General features: G+C 39.1%; 1 protein-coding gene across 2 annotated transcripts; it reads right to left on the bottom strand.

The window, feature by feature from the left end:
• Positions 1-26,637, bottom strand: etf1.S (eukaryotic translation termination factor 1 S homeolog). 2 transcript variants are annotated; one of them, NM_001090894.1, is given in 11 exon segments: positions 3-659; positions 2,164-2,311; positions 3,549-3,613; positions 6,142-6,297; positions 6,452-6,581; positions 8,161-8,351; positions 9,049-9,187; positions 10,461-10,600; positions 17,009-17,184; positions 26,249-26,355; positions 26,458-26,614. In NM_001090894.1, coding segments are annotated over 10 exon segments (1,314 nt in total). In that variant the 5' UTR covers positions 26,335-26,355; positions 26,458-26,614; the 3' UTR covers positions 3-576.
• Between the last annotated feature and the right edge of the window lie 237 nt (positions 26,638-26,874).

Below are 26,874 nucleotides of genomic sequence, written 5' to 3'. Positions count from 1 at the left end.
TATAGGATTACACTTTAATGTCTGAACAGAATAATGAACTGCAGAGTAATGAACATGATACAAAGATTGTCAGCTTTAAGGTCTGCATATATTTTTTTTTTAATAACCTCTCAAGTTTTTCATTCTTCACATGACATTTCTTGTGCAAAACAGAATGCAGTTTATCTGGGTAATTTAGTAATTCTGTTCCATCTAGTAATAGGAATTAAAGGAAACCAAGATATCGTGGTGTTTAAGTTATATATGTCTGCGTATTGTACTTTTTTTTTCTTCCATAGTATAAAGTTAAAAAAAAAAAAAAAAAAAATTCTTAAAATACAGGAACCAATGATTTCTAAATAAAAGTAAAAACGGATCTGGTGAAAGTAGAGCAAAGTGTTAATCGGGGAAATGTGCGTTTGCACTGGACAATATGACAGAAGTTTTTTTCATTTATTTTTTTTTTAATCCAACAACTAGAAATGCTCCAAATCTAAGGCAGGGATCTGATTCGTTTTGGCTTCCACTATGAAACAAGTTTCTCGGGCTGGATGCTGGAGAGCTAGGCACATTTTTTGCCAGACCCACTTCAACTACCTAGTAGTCATCTAAGTCGAAAAATTCATCATCGACTCCTTGGTAATCCATTCCCTGGAAATCGACTCTGTATCGCAAGATCCCTGCAAAAATAAACAGAGAACTTTAAATCGTTGTTTCATGAGGGAACTGCACAATTTCCCCTTTAATCACATGACAATGATAGATTGTAAGACTTATTTGCAAATGCTTTTTTTTTTTTTTTAAATGGTCAGTAACCAGATGGCATTTTAAGCACCAGTCTGGAAAGGCAAGATATAAACCAAAGCTGGGAACACATGGCAACATCAGCTCTTTTGGTGAAGTTGAGGTCTATACGTAATTTGGTTACGAACGTGGTGGGCCAAGTCAAGACAATCTGATGGTTTGGACCCCATGCCAAGGACTGGATCATAATGGGGGCTTTCAGACATCTTCCCTGGACTTCCTGAGGGCCCCATACATTGACCAATAAACTGCCAACTCAGTGTGCAGTGGTCATTGAACAATGTACAGCCAGTTTATAACCATTTGCTAATTGCCTTATTTAATTGCAGTATCATTTCAATGTAAACTGTCAGAGGAAGGCAAGTGTTAAAGGAGAAGGAATGTCTGTTTGCACTTGGGGTGCTAAATGTTAGGCACCACCAAGTGATTGTTTTGACTTACCTGAAACCCCGGGCTGGTGCTCCTATCAGCAGAAAACTGAACCGGCCCAGGGGTTATTCCAGTGAGCACCACAGAGTGATACTCTTCCGGCGTTTTCTTTCTTCAAATTTCCCAGAGCAAACGCATGCACAGTAGAATGAAATAGGAGACTTTTTCGTTTACGTTTGGCGTTTCGTTCTACTGTGCATGCGCAGCCGCGCGAAGATCTCTACGTGGTGCTCGCTGGTATAACCCCGGGCCGGTGCAGTTTTCTGCCGATAGGAGCACCGGCCCGGGGTTTCAGGTAAGTCAATTCAATCACTTGGGGGTGCCTAACATTTGGCACCCCCAAGTGCAACCAGACTTTCCTTCTCCTTTAAATACAGGCTATACAATACAATACCATAAGTATCTGGTTATTCTCATTCTATGAACGGGCCGGACAGGGCCGCCATTAGAAATCACTGGGCCCCATCCACCCTGGTGACCAACCCCCGCCCCCTCCACATCACAGTTAAAAGACCACACAGACATCAGCGCTAAAAAAGTAACCCCCCCACAAACAAGTTATAAAAAAAAGCTATTGATGGTCAGTGCCCCCTTATAAGTTAAAAAAAAAAAAAAAAAATTGGCGCCAGGGCCCTCCATAAGTTTTTTTTTTTCTTTTAAAGGCATTGGTTCCAGGCCCCCCCCTTACAAGTTAAAAAAAAATACCCCCTGCTGTTCTGTTTGGGGGTCAGAAAATGGCAGAAGCTTCCATTAAAGGTGCAGGAAATCTCCCAATGCTCCTCTGAGCAGTAATTTTAACTTCTGTTATGCAAAACCAGATGTCTGGACTATGACTTTTTTCACATTAAATCAGCCCACAGCAATACTGATGAGAAGCCAGTTTCTTGCCGACAGAGAACATGTTGCACATGATACAAGCCTTAAAATGCTAAACTTTGCAAAGCGATTTACCTCCAATTCCACCAAATCCTTTCACAAACTGAGAGCCTTCTTGTGACTTATCGGTAACAATCTCCAGTGTTGCTCCGAATTTCTTATAGCTATTAGCAAACCACTCTAGTAAAGGCATGCTCTCTATTAGCTCATGCTCTTGTCCAGTCTGCAAGGAAAACCCAACATATTAATACAGGATTTTACAAATAGCTAAGGAAAAGACTGAAATCGGAGCAACAACGAATATATTCATTGATTATTCTGTCTCCTTTCCTCCATTTTGTAAGTGTCTTAAAGGAATAGTTCAGTATAAATATAAAAAGTGGGTAAATAGATGTGTAAAATACAAACATATGTTTTTAATATAGTTAGTTAGCCAAAAATGTAATGTACAAAGGCTGGAGTGACCAGATGTCAACTTAAGAGCCAGAACACTTCCTGCTTTGCAGCTCTCTTGGTTTCCACTGATTGGTTACCAGGCAGTAACCAATCAGTGACTAGAGGGGAGCCACATGGGTCATAACGATTTGCTTTTGAATCTGAGCTGAATGCGGAGGATCAATTGCAAACTGACTGAATAGTTATGTCCCATGCGGCCACCCTTAAAGTCACAGACTAACTCAGAGTTAGAGAGCTGAAAAGCAGGAAATTGTTTTCTGGCTATTATGTTGTGACACAGGGAGGCCAATTTATCAAAGGTTGATTTTCAAATTCATGTGAATGTTTTAAAATTCGAATATACTCACAATTCAACTGGGAGGTTATTTTTTTAAGAGAAGATTTGAATAGCTCATATTCAATTGAATGTTCTGACCTGAAAATTCAAATCGTATTCGATTTGTACGAACAAAATTTCTCCAGAAGAAAAAAAATGAATATCAGGAAGGCTATTAACATCTCCAAATGGCTCAACGGATTCTGCCATTGACTTGTACATGAACTCGGCAGGTTTTAGGTGGCGACTATTCAAATTAGGAGTGTTTCCATGGTCGAGGTGTGATCAATCTCACATTCGAATTGGGGGATTAAAATTTGAATGTGTGAATTTTTAAACTCAATTTGAACTGACTACTCAACCCTTGATAAATCTGCCCCAAAGTGTGTTATGGTTGGAACAATTCTAGTAGTAAGATCCAAAAATGCAACCATTGTCTGGCATAAGAGGAACAAAAAAGGCTGAAGGTTCTGGACTTAGCTTATGAAGAGCTTACAGAACAGTTTTATGTGAAGTGCTAGAAAGTAAACTGATCTGGAAGATAACTGAAAAGGTGACAAACTCGAGTAGTCTGCTAGTCTCCTATCAGTCCATAAAAACATTCAAAAGGGGTGGCTTTTCTCCTACAAATGTATCCAGCTGCAGGGGAAAATACACAAAGGAAAGTACAATATCAGATGATACATACTTCTTTGTCGATGAAGTGAGACTTGTCCTTTTCTTGCTCAGGAGTTAGGTAAAGGGTTTTCTCTTCTAAATACAGGAGAGAAGAAAAAAGAGAAAAAGTACTGCAACACTATATTCCAAGAAGAACATTTGTAGATCTCTTTGCCTTGATAAAGCGTAAGCGAAACGTACGTCGGCGAGCCTTCAAACCCTTTTTTTTTCAAAAAAGCTCATCATTGAAATATTAACTTTTTAAACCTTAATTGAATCTCGGATCCAGAGAAAGTTAATGGAATTGTAGCGCTATTAGCGCAGCATTCATTCCTTTTATTCTCTTTTATCTCTAAGGCACTGAGGATTTGTTGGTTTTAAAAGCAAAGTTAGCTCTCTTTACCAGACAGTTAAACGTAGTAACGAGACCACAGTCCTCAGTGTTCTGCCTTCCTCCCACGTGTGGTGTCCCAGGGCTTAGAACAACGCAGCTAGTTTCTTCGGGACAACTCCACCTCTATACTACTTTCTCATTTATAACTTTTATTCATGAATTGCTGACGCTTTATTTTTAATTGTTTGATACCATGAACTCACTTTAAAATTATAACTACAGCACTAGCACCTTATTTAATTCATATAAGAACCATGAACTTTTAGATTATTCATCAATTGTGTGTAGATACATTTTGTTGAGGGTCACAGAACCTAATTTATAGCACTTAAATCATAATTATTTGTATTAACACAATCGATTGAAATACCATTAATTGTATGTTGGTGCTAAATTGATTGAGAACTAAGCATATGTTTATAATAGCACTAAGCACGTATATAATACTTATAATTAGATCTCAATTAATTTTAGTAAGGTAGTGTGGGGTTTTACTGCTTTCTCTTGTTTTTAGTATCCCTATTCTGGTTTATATACCTCTACACAGCCTGAAATTGGGTAATACAAGTGAGTGAACATTAATTACAAGTGAACTATATTTTTGTTTGTGATCATAGATCTCAAAGCATCTCAGATCAAATAAAAACAAGAGACCTTCAACGGACTGAAGGTGAACAGTTCTAGACAAACATACTGCTTAATATAATGAGGGGATATAATTTAGCAAGGAAGAGACAAAGTAATAACAAATGATCTCAAGTATAACTTGGCATATTTTAGGAAAAGTTACAATTGTGGAAACGCACAAAGCAGGACCTTCCTGTTGCAAATTGGATGAAAAAACTGTGGAAGAAAACTTTGTCTTTTGGATAGGAGAACACAAAAAGAGCTACCGATAATTTTAATTTCTCAGATGAACAGAGCTATGCTTCTCCACAGCAAGAAGTCAGGGCTAAATTATCCTCCCATAAACTTATGTCACCCCTCTGTTCAGTAATTTGTTTTTTTTTTTTTTGCAGGATTTCTTCTTTAAAGGGGAAATCATCTCATCATGATATTTTAGTATGCTACAGTTCGACCTATTATAAATAGCTTTTCAACTGGTCTCACTTACGGATGCACTGAATCCACTGAATCGTTCGCGAAAGATTTTCCCGAATACCAAACGAAATCCTAATTTGCATATACAAAATAGGGGTGGGAAGGGAAAACATTTTTACTTCCTGTTTTGTGACAAAAAGTCAAGCAACTACCCTCCCCACTGCCAATTTGCATATCCAAATCCTGCTGAAAGAAAGTTTGAATCCTGGCCGAATACCGAACCGAATCCTGGATTCGGTGCATCCCTAGTCTCACTATTCTGCCCAGGATACGTATAAGAATGTTTTCTGATGGTTAATCACTGACCTTGGAGCACAAAAATGGTAATATTTATGTTATTCCTTTTTTTTTTTTTTTTAATTACTTACTCATTTAAGGGTCAGGGCACACAAGCAGATTCGAAGAGATAATTCCAGCGACAAATCTTTTCTTCTGGTGACTTCTCTCCCCAAACTGCCTCTCCACTGGATAAAATGTAAATCGCCGGCACGATGGCACCCGGAGTGATTCGTTTTCTGAAGTTGCCTCACGAGAAAACTTCGGAAAACAAGTTGTTCCGAGTGCCATCCCACCAGCGATTTACATTTTAGCCGGCGGGAAGGCAGTTCGGGGAGATTAGTCGCCCCGAAGAAGAGGAGATTTGTCGCTGGGGGACTTCTCCCCGAATCTGTCTCTGTGCCCTGACCCTAAGGGCCTTTACTATTGATCTTTCACTTTGTTTTCAAAATTGCCTACTGGTCCAACAACTGGCAACCTGCTCTTGGTGTACTGTTAGTACTAGACAAATTGCCATTTTTAGCATTGGACTGGGGGAGGCTGGGTCCCACCAGGAACACAACCTCAGGGGCCCCCATATCCCCATCCCAGTCAGGATACTGAAGCCTCCTTTCCCCTCGTTTGTACTCATCACCACAATTTGGTGGGGTAAAGAAGCTTCAGCCATTTCCAGAAGTGAGTGGATGTGAGCCAACGGGGCCCACCAGGTTTTTTCCGGTGTCCTGACAGCCCAGTCTCACACTGGCCCATTTTTCTCTGAAGTGCTCTACTAGGAACTGGAGTATTAAAGAAAGTGCTAGGCATACAATATAACACTAAGTGGAAGAATACGGGTCATATAGCAGAACAATACCTTCTGATCCATTGCACCTCAAGACATATCTCATGGTATCCAAGTTCTCATATACTATCAGAATTTCCACCGCACCCATTTCCAAAGCTTTTAAAGTATCTTCAACACCAAAACAATATTTTCCAGTATCCTGGCTGATTTCATCAAAATATCGTCCTGCAAAAGAATTTAACATTGGTATTACTAAATATTATAAATATTCTACTAGAAGTAATAATGAATAACAACATTAGTGCACACTGTTTTCATGATGATTTTAAGAAAATAGAAGAGAACCCTGCAACCTACAAGCCACCTGATAAAACATTACCTATTAATTTCTTCTCCTGGATAAATTTCACATTTGAAAGGACCTCTGTTGACAACTCAATCGCTTGATTAAAACCATTTTCTCCACCGTAAGATATGTCTACAAGCTTCAAAACTTTGGACTGTAATCGCTGTGGGGGAAAAAAAAAATATGACTAGCTTATCACTTAAGAAAGAAAGAAACAGGTGGCACCTGTCAAGTAATTTAACTTCAAGTAAAAGTTCTAAAGTTCACAGTAAATGGTTTCTAAAATGATCCAGACAATTTACAAAGTTAAATCGTTTAAATGTACACAGTATAAATTATTTGAATCTTGTTTCTATCAGTCTGGGAATTCATAATTTTAACAAGCAGGCAGCAGCCATTTTGTGGACACTGTTATTAAGACAAGCCTTGTATCATCTCAGAATCTTGTTTGTGCACCAGAATGGGGGACCCAATGTCCATTCCCATGCACTGGTTACACAAAATAAATGGTAAAGAGAACGGGGGAATGTGAGGAGAGCAGTGACATCTAGGAAGTGCTGAATGGAAAGTGAAAGTAATTGTCTGCCCCACCTCTATGCCTATGGCATAGAGGAGGGGCAGACAATATTTGATTGACAGCTGAGATTTTTAATCCAAACTCGATTCAAATTTTAATATGAATTTCAAGATTAAACCTATACCCTGGGAATAATTCGTATTTGACATCCCTAGTCTCACTATTCTGCCCAGGATTCATTTAATGAATGTTTTCTGATGGTTAGTCACTGACCTTGAAGCACAAAAATGGTAATATTTATGTTATTCCTATTTTTTTAAATCACTTACTTATTTAAGGGTCAGGGCACACAGGCAGATTTGGGGAGATTAGTCGCCCGGCGACAAATCTCTTCTTCGAGGCGACTAATCTTCCTGAACTGCCTCCCCGCCAATAAAATGAAAATTGCCGACGGGTTGGCACTCAAGAGTGATTCGTTTTCCGAAGTCACCCGTAGTTGCCTCATGAGATCCGTTGTCCAGCGACAAATCGCCTTTTCGGGTGACTAATCGCCCCTAAATGCCTTCCCTCTGGAGGGATGGCACTTGGATTGCTTTGTTGTATGAAGTTATCTGAAGTTGCATCTTGATTAAACTTTGGGCAACTTCGGAAAGCCGAATCGATCAGAGTGCCATTCCGCCAGTGATTTACATTCCCAGCGGGATGGCTTTAGGGGAGATTAGTCGACGGAAGAAGAGGCTATTTGTTGGTGGGTGACTAATCTCCTGCCAGTATCCATGTCTGCCACCAACCTAACAGATGCCTGTTAGATCTAAGAACAGCGCTCAACAGTAAAATCCAGGTCCCACTGCAACACACAGTTACATTGAGTTGGAGAAACAGCCTGCCAGAAAGCAGTTCCATCCTGAAGTGCTGGCTCTTTCTGAATGTGACCAGGCAAAATTATCTGAAATGGCGCCTACACCAATATTATAAATTAAAAAAATCTCATTATGCTGGTTCAGTAATGAAATTTTATATTGTAGAGTGAATTATTTGAAGTGTAAAGTGTAATTTAGAAATAAAAACATCATAAAAATCATGACAGAATCCTTTAAAGTATGTTTTATTTGAAGGGGGAAAAGGGGAAACTGTAAAGGATGTATTATAAAATCTCACTTCTCAAATGAAATCTTGTGGTTAAACACTTATGTAAAATAAAATCTGAATAATTTTGCTTTCTCACCTGATCAAACATATCCGATTGACTGAGCTCAGTTTTAAAATCTGCGGATCCAGCCAACACAAGACCAGCAACATTCACTTTATCACCAGAGATGAACAGCTGTACTGCGGTCTCAGCAACTTTCCGGACATAGTTGTGTCGTTTTTCCATTCTCAGACGGGCAAAACGCAAGGCAGACTGTCCTCCTCTACCTAAGATTTGAATAGGAATAAAAAGTTAAATATTTACAAACAAAATTAAAAAGCACTTATTTCTAATGTGTTATGATTTCAACAACCCAAACAGGCTTTGATAATAAAAGGCAACAGGCAGACAGTGAAAGAGTTGGGGAGTATATCCAACCAGCGGTTCTTTAAAATCAAAAAGCTTTATTCCAGGTTACATTTTAAAACAGTGAACAGGCAGACACCCTGGTGCAAATCTGAACTCTATGCAGCAGTGCAGGAAAGCTTTATTCCAGGTTACATTTTAAAACAGTGAACAGGCAGACACCCTGGTGCAAATCTGAACTATGCAGCAGTGCAGGAAAGTGGGGCTGGAATATTATTACAGTTCTCACCTTTTCAAGCTTAAACCAATTCTCCCACATACTAGGGATATAAAAAAGCCTGGAGAGAATCACTAAACAAAAGGAATTTTAAAAATACTGATTGTAAAATATTGAGACCAGGGCCCACAGATCCCAGTTTAATCTGAAACCCTTATTTGTTATAAATGAATCTAATGTGATATGTAGTTTGCAGGCCACTGCTCGCTTATTTTGAAAGCGTATTTTTTTGTTTTCAGACAAAAAGTGATTTAGTGAAACTCAAGGTTTCCAACCGATGAGTGCACAATAAATATTCCATTTCATACATACATATGGAATTTTAACTTCAAAAGACTTACCATGCTTCTTTGGCAGGTCCACAGTGAATTTGTGCAAAACTTCTCGTGTGTTTCCTTGAAGTGTGCCAAAAAGTGCTCCACTCCCATCAATTACAATGAATCCAAACTTGCTATCATCCGAAAGAAGAGCTGTGAGTGCCTGTAATATAAACAACTGCTTAGCAAGAATTGCCAAATTTAATAAGAAATGCAAGGGCAAGTGAATGTGCTTATTAACAGAGCTTAGTATTTGTTTTGCTACAGTAGCTGCTCCTCTTCCCAAAGGCATAATGAACGAGCTGCTTTTAACAATCCACTGAAATGTCTCCTGGCACAGATACAAAAACACATTGTCCACAGTCTATTTTTCTTCCATGTGGGACATACATTGCAATCATTCACTACCTCATTCCTCACAAGCATTGCTCTAGGTAGATTAGCAGTTTGATTAATACATACATGAAAACATGTTAAAATATGTCATCAACTCAGCAGATCTGAGAATTTGCATTGTGTGAATAAATGGACCAAGTAAAAAATGAGGGTAGACACTAAATTCTGTGGAACTGCTATTTTGTAGAACAGCTTTAAAAATACTCTTCATTGTTCATCCACACCTAGAAATCGTGAATAAAATGGCTCTTAGAGCACAATTGCCAAAATCCAAATTTTACTGATGTTTTAAATTAAAAAAAAAAGTTCAACCAAACTAGAATCCCTGGTTTCCCCTTATTTATCTAATAAAATTTTTTTTAAAAAAAAAAAAAATAAATAATAGCATGGACAAAAACAGGTTTGCCGCCCAAAAAGGCCGCCTATTCCGGGTTTGCCGCCTGAAAAGGCCGCCTATTCCGGGTTTGCCGCCCGAAAAGGAGGCCTATTCCGGGTTTGCCGCCCGAAAAGGCCGTCTTTTCCGGATTTGACGTTCAAAAGTATTCCATTTCCAATCCAAGTGTGACGGAATGATTAATGAAAGAAGTGCTAAAAGTCCAAAACACATCGTAAAAATCCTAAACTAGGTCTCCTAAAAATGCTTTGTAAATAAAATAAAAAAATCCTGATGAAATTGGACTACAATGTAGCTTATTGCAGTTCGCTTTCATCAACTGCATACTACAAATTACAGCTTTTTTTGTTAATTGTACTTGGGAGCAAAAATAAAAAGTTTAAGGAACCTTTGATACTAGTAAGGTACCAAAGCTATCCTGATCTACGTACCCCAAAATGTAAATAACATGTATTTTCATGTCTAACACCCCGCACAAATAGCCGGACGTGTTGCAAAAACACCATGGTGGGCACTTATTTTTAAAATGAGCACATGCTTGAAATAATCCAATCCATATTTTTTTTAACCCACAAGGTAAAAACATGAAGGAAGATTAGCGGCACATAAGAAAACATGACAGACGTTAAAAGAACAAAAACAGTACCTCTGTATGAAATTTGTTATCACATAAATAGAGAGAGGTATTGATTGGTTTGAAAGGTTCAAAATCAATGTTGACTTTCTTTTCCTTTCCTTCCTCCGTTACAATTGTTCCACAGTAAACAACCAGACCATTAGGGGGAACTAGAAAAATAAAATTGTGGATTACGTTAAACCACGTGAAGTGAATGCTGTAGAATAAGTCTAAATAGGTTAAACCACGTGAAGCAAATGCTGTAGCATAAGACTAAATTCATTGCTAATGCATCATGAGTTAAAGGAACAGCAACACTAAAAAAAATTTAAGCATTTTAAAGTTGCCCTCCACTAGTAAAACTGGTGTGTTTGTTTAAGAAACACTCCTATAGTTTATATAAACAAGCTGCTGCTTAACCATGGGGGCAGCCATTCAAGTACAGGATACACAGTAGAGAACAGATGAGCACTGAAGAAACGGATTGTGTACTACTAGGGTTGCCACCTGGCCGGTAAAAATGATGGTTCATCCCAATTATTAATAGGGAAAAAAGATAAATATATAGTAAGGCCGGTATTTTTTTTTCCAGGACAGGTGCTTGAATGGCTGCCCCCATGGCTACACAGCAGCTGGTTTATATAAACTATAGTAGTACTTATCCGTTATCTACTGTGTATCCTGTGCATCCTGTGCTTGAATGGCTGCCCCCATGGCTACAAAGCAGCTGGTTTATATAAACTATATTAGAGTTCCTGAAGCAAACACACCGGTTTTACCAGTGCAGGATAACAGTACATTATATTTTAGTTACTTTAAAACTTTCATTTTTGGTGTTACTGTTCCTTTAAGTTTAAAGTTTGTGTCTCTGGTGTGCCGGGCAGGTCACTAGATTCTGAACGGTTACAACTTGCTCCATTAGTTGATACATTTCTCAGCAGCATCTGTGGGAATATTAGCAACTATCAATTCTAACATTTGCCTTTAATGAAACTCAGGAATTCTGCTCAGCACGGACAAAGTTAAGAAATGTATCAACTAAATGTATCAGTTTTTAGAACAGTTCGAGTAGGCAAACCCCCTCCCAGAGCTGCTTTTTTTCTGCAAAAGAAGGTAAAAAATGGTTTATTATATAATGGCCATAGTAACACACAAAAAGTCAGCAAACTTTTGAAAATATTTATATTGGTTATAGAACGATGCCACAAGTTAAACTTGGCCAGACTACCAGGCTTTCGAACATCCTGCAACCACAAGACTAATATTGTATTTCATTTTATGTTTGAGCCAGAACTTTGAGGACCCCAAGGTCTACACCTAAATGTGAAACAGATCATTCTTTTCAACTGCAGAAATAACCCCAATACTCATTCTCTAAAACAGGCCTACAGGTACGTCCTCGGACAATCACCAAGAGGCCCACTTTTAAAGGGGTATTTCAATTCTAATTGGTTATATATGGCCAATACTAAGCAACTTTTCAGTTGGTCTTATAATTTTTCTAATGTTTTAATTATTTGCCTTTTTCTTGTCACTGACTTCATCTAAAAAAAAAATACAAATGCTCTATAAAGCTACAAATTTATTGTTACTTTTCATTACTCGTCTTTGTATTGAGGCCCTCTACTATTCATATTGCAGTCTTTTATTCCAATCAGTGCATGGTTGCTAGGGTAATTTGGACCCCAACAGCCACATTGCTGAAATTACAAATTGGAGAGCAGCTGAATAAAAAGCTAAATAACTAAATAAACCACGAATAATAAAAAAGGAATACCAATTGCAAATTGTATCAAAATATCATACTTACTACAAGTTAAACCAAAGGTGAATAACCCCTTTAAAAAAAATTACCATCAAATACGGCGATACTTGCCAAATATAGACGAGTGTTTCCAATATTTTTGCTACAGCTATAACAGTAAACAATGTATGATAATTAACTGTTGTTCTGGTGTGCAGTTCTAATTGTTGGCAAAAATCCAGAGTTCCATATAATTTTGTCTCAAAAAGTGAAATAGGTAATAAAAAAAAGAAATACCATAGTCATATCCCAAAAAGGGCCCCCAGTTCACGGGCTATATGGTTTGGTAACATTAAACAAAAGCAAAAGTTGGGAGAGACAATGTTACTTGAAACAGACGAGCCCAAATATATAAAAAGTATAAAATCTTTATTTAGGACATAATTACGCCTGACACGTTCCATGCCAAGGGTGGGCACTTACTCATAGGCTGTGAGTAAGTGCCCACCCTTGGCACTAAATCCGTCAGGCGCAATTATATCCTAAATAAAGATTTTCTACATTGTTTCAAGTAACAGTAAGTCTGTCCCAACTTTTGCTTTTGTTAAACAATGTATGATCCTCACAGTTGGAGAGGTAATGAAAACCTTTCAAAGGCTCAAAGTTACACCATTCCACTCCAGCTCCACAGAACACAAATGTAACAAACTTCAATGTCCGCATAACAGTACAGATTGTTCAGAGTAGTTACACCTGCCCCAAAAAGCATCATTAGATGGAAAACCGCAAACAGCACCTAAAAGCAACAGTTCCACTGTTTCAGTAATCGGTCAACTTTGTTTTCAAGAGAGGTGTGTTCAGTCTGGAATTTTATACGGAGGTGCAGAGTTCCCCCTTCTCTCTATAGATAAAAAAAAAAAATGGATGACTACCAGACTGAATTCTCAAATACAGGCCAATATCCCATTGTCCATACCTTTCTAGATATGGTGGATTCCAGTGGCAGGGACAAATAATGAATGTAAGCTAAAACCGAGGAAACTTGTGAACATATGGGAGTGAGCAATGCCCACTAACAAAAGACCACACTCTATTCATACCCAAATAATGGATATACTAGAAACAATTGGGGGGGGGGTGGAAGACCCAAACAGTTTCATTAAAAAAAAAAAAAAAAAAACCACACAAAAAAGATTACAAACACAATAGGCTAACCCAACAAACAGCACGTGCCCCACATATAGCTAGATGTATGCCTATCCATGAAAGCAGAGCTCTGAAGATTCTGCTCCATAATGGATTTTATTGTTCTTTTGTTGTTTATCTAAAAAGGAAAGCAGATATTTTTTGATTGAAACAATAGGCACAGGGACGGTGCAGAGTTTCCCACCCTATGTGAAAACACAGATGCATCCTTCCTGGGGCGTCACTTGGAGACATGCGAAAATCCGTATTTAAAAACCCAAATAAGAAACTACCTCTTTCAAGAGGATCTGTGCTGGCCAAACATCCTAGGTAGCCGCACAATATCAAGCAACCTACACAGCTGCAAATTGGCTAAAACCCTCTACCCTAAAAGTATACAGCGTGCCCTGAAAATTATGTTCGAGAATACACTAGAACGTTGGACAATGCAGAACACAATAGTGATGAGCGAAATTGTTCACCAAGTTTGGATACCGGCACTCTCGAAAAATGAAATTAATTTGAGTGCAGAATCCACAGTTCAACCATATCATCCAAAAACGAGCCGCACTCACAGGACTTAATAAAGAAATTGTTTAATAAAAGTTAAGACTACTAGTAAGTGCCCACCCTTGGTAAGAAACGAGTCAGGCGTAATTATGTCCTAAATAAAGATTTTCTACATTTGGGCTCCTCAGTTTCAAGTAACATTAAGTCTCTCCCAACTTTTGCTTTTGTTTGACGTTACCAAATCATATGGTCCATGGACTGCGGGTCCTTTTTGGGATGTGACTACTGTGTATAATTTTTTTTACCCATTTCACTTTTCGAGACAAATTAATATGGAACTCTGGATTTTTGCAGAGAAAGTAGAACTTCACACCACAGCAATATAGTAAATAGGGCCTCAGTAAAAAGACTAAAAGGTTAGTCTTTTTACTGAGGCCCTATTTACTATTTTGCTGTGGTGTGCAGTTCTACTTGCTGGCAAAAATCCAGAGTTCCATATAAATTTGTCTCAAAAAGTGAAATACATACATAAAAATTTTATACATGTTGTCGTCCATAGACCAATGCATTTTGGCAAAATTTTTTTTAGCAAGGACAACTGTAAAAAGTAAAAGGATCTACTGAAAGAAAAATGGAACATTTAAGAATTCTCAAAATGCTAATATTTTGTGCATAATCAAACAGAGGGGCAGCAGACACCTCTGTTGAACATGAGCACGATAAACGGGACTTGGGGGAAGGGGAATAGACACACACACACATTTTGTTTATAAAGAATATGTTATCCGGGAACCCTGTTATCCAGCAAGATCTGAATTTGTAAAGGCTGTCTTCCATAGACTGATAATATTCGGAGTGAGAAACCACAAAAAGAATCGGAGGTGGAACCTCCTTTCCTCTAATCTGAATGGGTGACCTCACGTCTGCTGGAAAGGCCTGCTAGTAAATAAGTAACTGCCTATTTACATACAGATTTCTGCAGTTGTTTACTTACAACATTTAACTTTTACCTTGGTGCCCAAAATGTTGCTTTAAGTCGTGGACATTGCAAAAATATGTTCAACACACACTGCTTTCTACTTCAGCCAGTAAGCTTGATCATAATATCATGAGCACTAAACCATTGGGCCACTTTCAGGGCTGCCATTAGAAATCACTGGGCCCTGTACAACAAATTTTTCGGGGCCCCGCCCACTCTACATCACTGTTAAGGGCTCTTACTCACTGGCGTTCTGACCTGCGCTCCCCTGCGTTCCGTTTTTTGGCGTTCAGCCACAGGGGAGCGCAGGAATAGACGCACATCATTATTTCAAATGGGGCTGTACTCACTCAGGCGCGTGTAGGCGCCGAACGCAGGAAAAATGCAGCATGTTGCGTCTCAACCTGCGTTCGGCGCCTACACGCGCCTGAGTGAGTACAGCCCCATTTGAAATAATGACATGCGTCTATTCCTGCGCTCCCCTGCGGCTGAACGCAAAAAAACAGAACGCAGGGGAGTACAGGTCAGAACGCCAGTGAGTAAGAGCCCTAAAAGACCACACAGACATCAGCGCTAAAAAAAGGTAACCCCCCACACACACGTTATTGGTGACCAGGGCCCCATGAAATATTTTTTTTTTAAAAAAAAACTTTTGGTGGCAGGGGCCTATAGAGTATTAATATAATACATTGGTGACCAGGGAAAAAAAAAAAAAAAATCAGACACATGGGTGTTCAGAGGAATGAACTCGTGGCTGCAGGACTTCAACTTTGCCTCCTTTTGTGACTGCGGGTCTTCTGACAGCTTCAGGATTTCGACTTTTCAGCACTTCCGCATTCAGGACTTCGGAAGGAGGCGGCACAGCTTCAGGCTTCAGCGATGTCAAGGGGGGCCTGGCTCTTTCAAAAGTTCAGCACTGCGGGCCCCCCCCCGCCTCCTTCAGGCACGGTACATTCATACCCCCTGTGACCCATTGATGGCGGCCCTGGCCACTTTAATACTTCATGGTAAACCCCAGATGTGCTTTCACTGAACAGCGTTTGTGCAAAGCTCCCATTCATGTCATTAGCATGTTAGTATGATGTAGATGTTATTCTGTGAAAATTTGCATTTGTTTTTACTTTTTTATTATATTCAACAGCTCTCCAGATTGGTAGGGTCCAAATTACCATAGCAAAAATGCACTGATTTGAAAAAGAGACTAGAATATGAATAGGAGAGGCCTGAATAGTAAGACGAGTAATACAAACAATACATTTGTAGCCTTAGAACATTTGTTTTTATTTGGGGGTCGGTGAACCCCCTCCCCCATTGAATGCTGGAAAGAATAAGAAAAAGGCAAATAAAAACAAAAGTGAAGACCAATCGAAAAGTTGCTAAGAATTAGCAACTAAGTTAACTTAAAGGTGAACCACCCCTTTAATGCACCTCTTCTTCAGTCACAGCTACTTAAAGGGGTGGTCCACCTTCAAACAACTAGTTGGTTTCAGCTAGATCAGCAGAAATAACGACTTTTTCAAGTGACTTCCTATTTTCTTTGCGTCACCTTTTTTCTTATAATGAAGTGTAAAGTGTCACGGACACATTCAGTTACATTGAGTAGGAGAAACAACCGCCTGCCAGAAAGCAGTTCCATCCTAAAGTGCTGGCTCTTTCTGAAAGCACATGACCAGGCAAAATGACCTGAGATGGCTGCCTACACACCAATATTACAACTAAAAAAAAAATACACTTGCTGGTTCAGGAATTAAATTTTATATGGTAGAGTGAATTATTTGCAGTGTAAACAGTGTCATTTAGAAATAAAAACCACATCATAAAAATCATGACAGAATCCCTTTAAGTAGAAAATGTATGAGTGTCTATATGTGAGTTACATTTCTTTAAAAAAAGAAAAAAAAAAAACCCTCCAAGCCCACCCCAGATACTATAGGCTAAATAACCTTATTTCAGCACTGACTAGCTCAGTCAGCAGCTGTGGAACCACCGTTTTATTTTTGCCTAAGAGACAGAATGAATCTAAATAGGTTTTCTTTTGTACTATACTAATTGTCATTTATTTTCATCCATAGATTGACTAATGACACTGATTGCTTTACCAAAGGTGGTTAACTGCAATTTTAATGCCAACAGCCTAAATATAGAAACTTTAATTCTTACCTTTATTATACAGTTTAAGTCTCTGCTGTACAGATGTAATTGCTCCCAAAACCGATAGTCTGTTTACTCGTGATTTAATGTTAGATGCGGTACCAAATTCATCAGCCAGCATTTTTGCCACTCGAGAAATCTGGTCTTTGGGTGGAATGATTAAAGATATCATACTGGTACCATTGCTATGTAAACAGACAAAAAATAAAAAGTTTTGCGTTAGCCAAGAATAAATCAACAAGCATAGCAGCCAAGGGCTTGTGACAAAACTAAGCCGCAACTAGATTTGACATGACATAGTAGCATAACTGAACTAAATACACACAACGTATATACTCGAGTATAGGCAGTCCCGAGTATAAGCAGAGGTACCTAATTTTACCTCCAAAAACTGGGAAAGCTTATTGACTCGAGTATAAGCCTAGGGTGAGAAATGCAGCAGCTTCTGGTAAGTTTCAATCAAAAAATTGAGGGTTTCGGTTCCCATTGGAGGTGCTGGTGTCTCGTTTTTGGATGCCGGCAACCATTCTTGGACACCAGCGAATATTCTTGGACGCCAGCGACTATTCTTCTTGACCCGAGTATTTCAGCATATTTTGGGGGGTGAAAAACTCTGCTTATACTGGAGTATATACGGTAAATTAGGTTGAAGAAACCTTTTTACTTTTTTTAACCTGCCTAACTGCCAGGTGATCCAGAAGAAGGCAAAAAAAACCCCATCTGAAGCCTCTCCAATTTGCCTCAGAGGGGAAAAAATTCCTTCCAGACTACAAAAAGGCAATGGATCAACTTGTACTATGAGCTATCTTCCATAACCCTGTATTCCCTCACTTGCTAAACACCATCCAACCCCTTCTTAAAGCTATCTAATGTATCAGCCTGTACAACTGATTCAGGGAGAGAATTCCACATCTTCACAGCTCACTGTAAAAAAACCCTTCCGAATATTTAGGCGGAATCTCTTTTCTTCTAATCGGAATGGGTGACCTTGTGTCAGCTGGAAAGACCTACTGGTAAATAAAGCATTAGAGAAATTATTATATGATCAACGGGAGATACATTTATCTCATGCTGAAAAATGGGCTTATTCAGAAGATTTAATATGGTTTGTGATAAACACGATTCCGGATGAAACCAAAAAAAGGATATTTTATTTATAGCAAAAAATCCCCAAATTGGTTCAAGATTAAAGCAAAAAGCCACCATTTTTAGAATAGTGAATTTATTTGAATCACAACTGGGTTAATGTTAGGGATGCACCGAATCCAGGATTCGGACAAATCCTTCTGCCAGGCCGACCCCAATCCGAATCCACTATTTTGGATTCGCTGAACCCCCGAATCCTTCACTAAAGATTCAACCAAATCCTAATTTGCACATGAAAGGGGCAGGGAGGGAAATCGCATGGCAAGTAAAAAATTTTGTTTTCCCCTTCCCACCCCTAATTTGCATTTGCAAATTAGGATTCGGTTGAATCTTTCGTGAAGGATTTGGCCGAATCCAAAATAGTGGATTCGGTGCATCCCTAGTTAATGTCAAGTGATTTTAAACCACAAGACAAGGGTGACCTTTGCAATATAATATAGTTTTATTAAATCTAAATCAAAGTAAATGACACCCTCTCTCTAGTCATTGGGGTGGACTTTAGTGCTTAAAGGACCAGTAACAATTTAAAAAAAAAAATTCTTTCTACTTAACGAAAAAAGAAACAACAAGACACATTTAACTATAAATTTGCAAAGTCTTTATTAAGAAATAACTTACCAATTCTCCGCTTGCGCTCCTCTTCATAAACAGCGATAGGGAAAAGATCCATCGTGCAGCAGTCGATTTCTGCTCCCTGCCTTCTAAAGGAGATAGTCAGGGAGGAGAAATTGAGCGACGCACGATGGATCGTCGCCCTGTCGCCGTTTCTGAAGAGGAGCGCAACTGGAGAATTAGTAAGTTATTTCTTAATAAAGACTTTGCAAATTTAAAGTTAAATGTGTCATGGTGTTTTTTTTTCGTTATGTAGAAAGAAATTTTTTAAAAAACATTTTTTATGTTACTGGTGCTTTAAAGGGCACCAGTTGGGTAAAAATGTTATTCCCAACCAAAGGTGTGGCACCATTTCGCTATGAAATAATTCAATAGCTCATACGGACAGTTTTCTCAATTTTCTCAGTTCTGTATTCGGTCAAATCAAGTGTGGATAGGTCATTGCAAATTGCCATACTTATGCATGAAGTTAAAATGGTCTGTCCATTCAGAAGGGATTCACCTAATACACATTTCAGGATTTGGCCAAATAATACACACCTCAAAATATAGTATAGTAAAAAATCTGTAGTTTTGCAAGTTAGGCAGAGGCTGGAACAAGAGTGAGTGTTTGCTATCTAGTCATTAATTGTTGTCTTTCAAAGCACAAATGCTGAAAAACTATTTAAAAGAACCCATCAAATATGCATGTGATTCTTTTAATTATACTTTTCAGCATTTGCAAACCGTGTGACGCTACTACTTTTGGATATACATCTACCATTTGGGAAGCAACAGCGTTCCTTATAGTTGTTGAGCAGCAGGACCTGAAACTGTATCAGAGTGTATGGAGACATTTTTTCTATTGTAGATGTAAATATGGAGAAATAAATCTTTTCCACATTGGTATATGATTTTGGTAGCTGTGAGTGCATTGGACTTTATAATAGATAGCGAGCACCCAGCCTGTGTGTTTAGAAAGTGGCAACTGTGTATGAGTTAAAGAAAAGGGAATTCACAAAAGTGGTGATATTGAGAAAATAAAAGGGGAGATAAAAATGTCACATTTCCCACCAAATTCACAAACCTCTCTACTTTTGTGAATTTGTCTTTAACAGTTTTCAGATTTTGTCTTTTGCACAGCATTTTCAAGATTTTTTTTCTTAATTTGTCTTCTGCTCTTACCACTCAGCCAGCCATCAAATTGGAATTTTTGGGGGAGGGGGTTTATTTTACCTAGGAAAATTACATCTTTTTTTCCAGGATAACATGGGCTTTCTAAATCTGCCTACATGTTTGGGTGATTCCAATTCTGTAACAAGATATAAGGGTCTAAATAAAAGAAATTACATTTTGTATAATTTAGGGATTTGTATCAGAAAGTTTTTATTGCTGCCAAAACTTGTTAAATATATTCACTCAAATTGCTAATATTGCCTCATTCATTAAGCTTAAACTAGTAAAATAATACAACTGTGAGCTAAACTTTTTATGAAAGTATGAATTACACTTTATTTAATCAGTGTTTTACTTGTTTTGTTAACAAGGCTTTTACACCTATAGGGTTAGACAGAAACTTGTTCCCTGACTTTAAAATGCCAATCCCTATGAATATGCTAATTCTTCCCCAAAGGGGCACCTACAAACAGTGTGAAATGAAGATTGGCTGAACCAAAGCAGAGCAAGTTATTTTAGAATTGATCTGACGCATGAGGAAGAGTTATACTGAGCTTTACTCCACTTTTAAAATGTCGGGAGAAAATGTCATTTTTGCACCAATTTATGTCATTTGAAAGATAAATTCATAAGGGTCTGTAAACTGTCTCACTAAAATATGAAAAGTGGCGGTTGAGTTGGAATTTAGGCGGATTTCTGTTTGTGAATACGGAGAAAGTATTTTACACTAGTTCATTACTCCAAAAAATAAAAGCCTATCTCCACTTTTATGAAATCCCCCCATACACTTAAGAATGTAAGAGAGCAGATGCAGCATAATTGCCACAATATGACTATGAAGATTTTCATTCATCCAGGTCATGGTAGATCTACTATAGGTCGATCTAAAAACAACTGGACTTGCTGAGTAATCAATGAAGATGTTTCATTACTCATCCGAGCAGCTTGCAAAACATGCAAATCTACAGGAACAATGGCAGAAAAGGAAGCATTCAAAGGAATAAGACATGGATCCCATTTCGCAATACCAAAGAATACTAGATAGAAGCAGACACGCTACATACTACAGCCAAAGACATGAGTTGGATCAAACAAATTGCTTAGGGTACAGAAGAGATGAGCCAAAAAGTTTAGAAAATTAGTTAATGACGACATGCGTTTGTGTGTCATTATATTGTCTAACTCTGCCCTGTTCTCTTCTATTAGTCAAATGTGGCCATACACAGAGATCCACTGAGAGACCTTGAGGTGGGTGATATTGGGCTGATCCGATCGCAGGCCCTAGGGCCAAACGATCAGATCATAATGATGGGTAAATGGCCGGTCGTATTGCGGGACTGCATCAACGAACAGATGCGATCAGCAATCAAACGGGATTTTTTAGTCTCATCCGATTGACATTGGGCAGACTTTCGTCCAGATATCGATCGGACCCGTTGGAGGGCCCGATACATGTGCCAATAAGCAGCCGACTTGTCTTCGGCAGCTTTTATCGGCCCGTGTACGGCCACCTTAAGGGCACATGGGGCTGTGCCACGCCTTCTCTCCACAGGTGGATAGAAGTCAACAAGCTCCAATCCTATAAGTCTCAGCACAAACAGCCACAGCTTTCACCTGTGTGTGGACATGGAGTGGATATTCACATGAGGGGAAAAAAAAAAAAAGTACTTAGGTGCCGATATCCAACCAAAGGTCGACGATGTGCTTCTATCTGCTCTTATGTGTGACAGGCACATTGGCTTTGTTCTACCTGCAGAGAAAAGCCAAGGTACAGTGCCATACGCCCTCAGCTTTACAGATTGTTCCTGGAGATGAATCTTACAGATGTTTGAACTTAAGGACTTCCAATTGCAGTACAAATAAGTTCACATTGAACTCCCTTTGTTTGGTTTGCAAAAAAATGCATACTATAGCATTTCTCCTAAAATGTCCATGTGCTCGCACAAGGATTATGGCCCATGGCAGAGATGGATGTGCCAAGGTATGAGGCATAAAAAAAGTCACTACCCCTTTGGGCACCTAATGGAAGCTGAATGATTATCTACTATATATCCAGCCTCCTGGGAAAGCAGTGTGGAATAAAAGAAGTCAATTATGCAGGACAATGACATATGTGGGAGATTTGCAGAACTATACCCATCCTTGCTAAAATGTTGTAGAGGCCAGCAAGCACGCTTATGAGGCCACTGTTATCTGCTCACAGACAAGGACTAAACTTGGACTGAATATAGTGATTGGTATGAATTCGATTAAGTACGTACGAGGTACAATTTAAAAAAAAAATCCATATGTAAGGAGTGCAAAAATAAAATCAGAATAGAACATACCATATAGCAGTTTAGAGCCACAGTATATACCATTATCCATACATCTAGTTGCAACAATCTATTGCCTTAAACTCTGCTTCAAAGTTAACTAAAATTCTATTTCTATAAAGGTTACATTTCTTACATTTCCCCCTTGTATCATATACAAAATGCAACTAGCTCCCAAGAAATCAGAGGTCAAATTCTTTAGATTCCCTTCTATGGAACCTCAGTCTTATTGTAGTCCAACAAGTACATTGAAAATATATAGCCCTCTGTGCTCAACATTTAACTTGGGTTTAACCACCTTAAGGATCAGTAACATCAATTTTTTTTTATTAAAAAATAGGTTAGTGAAGGAAAAAAAAACAAACAAAAAAAAACGACATTAAACTTTTAAATTGCTAAGTCTTTATTATGAAATAACTTACCAAAACTCCGCTTGCGCTTCCTCTTCATAAAAGAGGACAATCTATCATGCGGCGCTTGATTTCTCCTCGCTGGCTATCTACTATAAGGAAGGCAGGGAGCAGAAATCGAGAGCCGCACGATGGATCGCATTATAGCCTTTTCTGAAGAGGAGCGCAAGCGGAGTTTCGTTAAGTTATTTCTTAATGAAGACTTTATGATTTAAAATTTTAACATGTTGGTTTTTTTGCGCTCTACATGAAAAATTGTTTAATAAAAAAAAATAATGTTACTGGTCCTTTAAAGGGAAAATAACACTTTCTAACAAGGTAATTCACATGGATTTATATACAAAAACCATAGGCAGACAGCCATTCACACCCATTTCCTCAACTGGAGAAATAAAAGCAAAGGGCCCTCAAGAACCATAATCCATCACTTCACTATGGAAGAAGGTAAATAAGGGGTTGAACGACTGTCAGCCAATGAGGTGGCAAGGAAATTGTCCAAGGAAATCACACTTACCATTATGGTTTATTCTCAAAGTGTTCAGATAAACAGAAAAGTGGAAAAATATCTAGCTGCTCATAAAGCCAATTCAGTCCTCCCATAACGTGGCTTGGGTTTATAATAACGGCATCGAGAGATAAAGGGATGGTTCACCTTTAGGGCGGCACACTAGGAGATTAGTCACCCAGCGACAAATCTTCTCTACTGCAGGCGAATAATCTCCGTGTGCCACAACCCTCAAGTTAAACTTTTAGTGTGTTATAGAATGGCTAAAACTAAGCAACTTTTCAACTGGCTTTCATTTGTTTTTTTATTTTCTATTCCATATGAATTATTTGCCTTCTACTTCTGACTCTTTCTAGCTTTCAGTGGGGTCACAGACAATCTTAAAGGGGTGGTTAACCTTCAAACAACTAGTTGTTTTCAGATAGATCACCAGAAATTATTCCAATGACTTTCCATTTTCTACCGTTTTTATAATATTGAAGTGTAAAGTGTAATTTTCACCCTCAAAAGCAGCTCTGGGAAAGGGGGATCGCAAAATGCTGCAAATGCTGCAAAATTGCAAAAGTTTAGAATCTGTGCCCGAATTACTGAGCTGCCAGAACACCAGAGACAGGGACGAATGTCCTAACTTTAAACTTAGATTTTGGAAAAACAGTAAAAAAAAAAAAAATAATGGAAAGTATTGAAAAAAAGTATTTTATTTCTGGGGAACAATAAAAACAGAATTTAAAAAAAAAAAAAAAAGCGTTTGGAAGTTAACAAATTGTGTTTTTAAAGTTAGATATTATTGCTACTTTTTTTATTACTTATCTTTCTATTTAGCCCCTCTCTTATTATATTTAGCAATGAATGGTTGCTAGGGTAATCTGGACCATAGTAACCAGATTGCTGTCATTGCAAACAGAGCGCTGAATAAAAAGCGAAATAAACCACAAATAAGGATTTACTACCACCCGTTTCAACCAAAGAAAAACCAACAGAAAATTTATGTTTAAAAAAATATCTATATAAAAAAAAAAAGAAAACAAACTGCAAATTGTCTCAGCATATCAGTCTCTACATAATACCAAGTGTACATTTAAAGGCGAACAAGCCCTTTAAAGGGGTTGTTCGCCTTTGAGATAACTTAATATGATGTAGAGAGTGATATTTAGACACAATTTACAGTTTGTTTTAATTTTTTATTTCTGTTTTTTGAGTTATATAGCTTTTTATTCAGCCGCTCTTCAATTTGCATCTTAAAGGAGAATTCAACCTGTGGGAAAAAAAACTTGTACCCCCTCCCCAGGTAGACCTCCCTCCTCCCCCCAGGATAACTAAACCACCCCCCCGGGGAAATGGCCCAAACGCCATACTTACCACTCGCCGAAGATTCTTCCAGTGAAGTTCCACGCATCCATCTTCTGCGTCCTCTGTAAGCCGATGATCGGTATTTCTGCGCATGCGCAGTTGGAGCAGCTTGCCGGTTTGCGACAACTGCGCATGTGCGGAATTACACGGAAATTGTCACTCAGTCAGCTTACCGAGGAAGATGGATGCGAGGAGCTTCACTGGAAGAATCTGGGCCAAGGGGTAAAGGTGGCCATACACAGGCCGTTTAGGGTTGCCACCAAGCCGGTAAAAATGATGGCTGACCCCAATGTTATTAATATGGGAAAAAAGATTAATATATAGGAAGGCCGGTATTTTCATATTCCAAGAAAAGGTGGCAACCCTAGGACAGATTAAAGCTGCCGATACTGGTCCTTTAGACAGATTAGGCAGTTTATCAGCAAACGTGTGGGGGTTGCCGAGGGGTCCTACAAATCATTATCAGGCCAAAAATCGGCCAGATATAGATCGGTCAAGTTTGATTTTTTTTTGTACGCTCCAAGGCCGCATTGGCTAGTTGATGCGGTCTTGCGACACATCGGAGCACATCCGTAGCATTGTAATTCAAACGTTCGGCCCCAGGGTATGGGGCATTTCCCCGGGGGGGGGAGAAGAGGTCTACCTGGGGTGGGGGGTATGGGTTTTTTCCCCCACAGGTTGAATTCTCACTATTTACTGCTGTACTGCAGGTTGGAATGATATCACCCCACCCCCCCAGCCTAACAGAACAATGGCAAGGTAACCAGATAACAGCTCCCTAACACAAGATAACAGCTACCTGGTAGATCTAGGAACAACACTTTAGTAAAAGCCAAGTCCCACTGAAATGGATTCAGTTACATTAAGTAAGATAAATAACTAAAGTGCAGGCACAAGGCACATGACCAGGGGCAGCTGGGAAATTGACAATATGTCTAGCCCCATGTCAGATTTCAAAATTGAATATAAAAAAAATCTGTTTTCTCTTGTGAGAAATGGATTTCAGTGCAGAAGTCTGCTGGAGCAGCACTATCAACTGTTTTTCCATGATTATCCCTTTAAGCAATCTGGTAACTAGGGTCCAAACTACCCTAGCAACCATGCATTGATTTAAATAAGAGACTGGGATATGCATAGGAGAGGCCTGAATAGAAGGATCAGAAATAAAAAGTAACAATACATTTGTAGCCTTACAGACCATTTGTTTTTTTAGAAGGGAGTCAGCAACACCCATTTGAAAGCTGCAAAGAGCCAGCAAATAACTATAAAAAATAAATAACGAAAACCAATTGAAAAGTCGCTTAGAATTGGCCATTTTTTAACATGATAAAAGTTATGTTAAAGGTGAACCACCCCTTTAAGTGAAAGCAGGACACGATCACATTCTTGGAGAGGAACGAGATAAACTAGAGAGAATAAACGAGACTAGCTCAATGCGCTTCTGAACAGGCCTTTTTCCGCCCCTCAGTGAATGGTCTCTTCCCTGCGCCATTAAAAGCCGCGTTCTAATTAAACGCACGTAACCGACAGATTTTTTTTTTTTTTTTTACATTGTCGCGGCAAAAGCGCTTGTATAAAGCTGAAGTGAATGTGGTGCGAAGCTCCAGCTGTTTGCGACACGAGCCCATGAAGAGAACACGTGCAACAGACGCGCTATCGCCTCAGCGCTACACAAAGCAATGGCGGCCGAATGCGAGCGGCGGATAATATGTCATAATACAAGGCCTCCTCCTCGAACCCGCACACCCCGCCTCACCCTCTAGCCGCTTCCAAGCTTTTAATCAGTTTCTTGATCTTCCAGATCTCCACGTTCCTGTCTGCAGCACTCGGATCGTCCGCCATCTTCTCTCCACCCTCGCCGCTCTGCGGAGAGAAAACGAACAGTTGGCCGCGAACTAGACTCAGCCTCCCACTGCCCCGTATCAATCAAATGGAAGCTACTCCCCAAAGGCCCGTCATATATACCCTGTCCGCAGCGCTGCGATTCTGCCACGAAAAGATCTAAATGAAGTCGCCCAGGCTCCCAGATGTGACGTAGAACCCGGCTTCTGCCTTCTAACGCGCTGCTGTTACATGTGTTGCAATGCCAGCCAGCTCACGTGGGTCCAATACGTCACTTCCTACTCCTGCGACAATAACCGCTCAGAAAGGAGAGCGTCATTTAATAAAGCGCCCTTTCATTCGCTGCCGCCTCACACTTTTAGCCCAACCCCCTTTTTTGTTAACCTTTCAGTTGCTGGCTAAGGCTTGTCCCTAAACTTACTTTGACGCTTTTACCATGCAAATTTGTGGCATTTTTTACCTTCAGGACTAAGTGCAGAGACAGACGCTCAGATTCAGGGAGATTTAGTCGGCCAGCGATTAATTGCCTCATGTTAGGTC

The sequence above is a fragment of the Xenopus laevis genome, chromosome 3S (assembly GCF_017654675.1).
Source record: "Xenopus laevis strain J_2021 chromosome 3S, Xenopus_laevis_v10.1, whole genome shotgun sequence".
Taxonomy (NCBI): Eukaryota; Metazoa; Chordata; class Amphibia; order Anura; family Pipidae; genus Xenopus; species Xenopus laevis.
The sequence above is the reverse complement of the archived record's forward strand: the minus strand, read 5'-3'. Positions and strand labels throughout refer to the sequence as shown.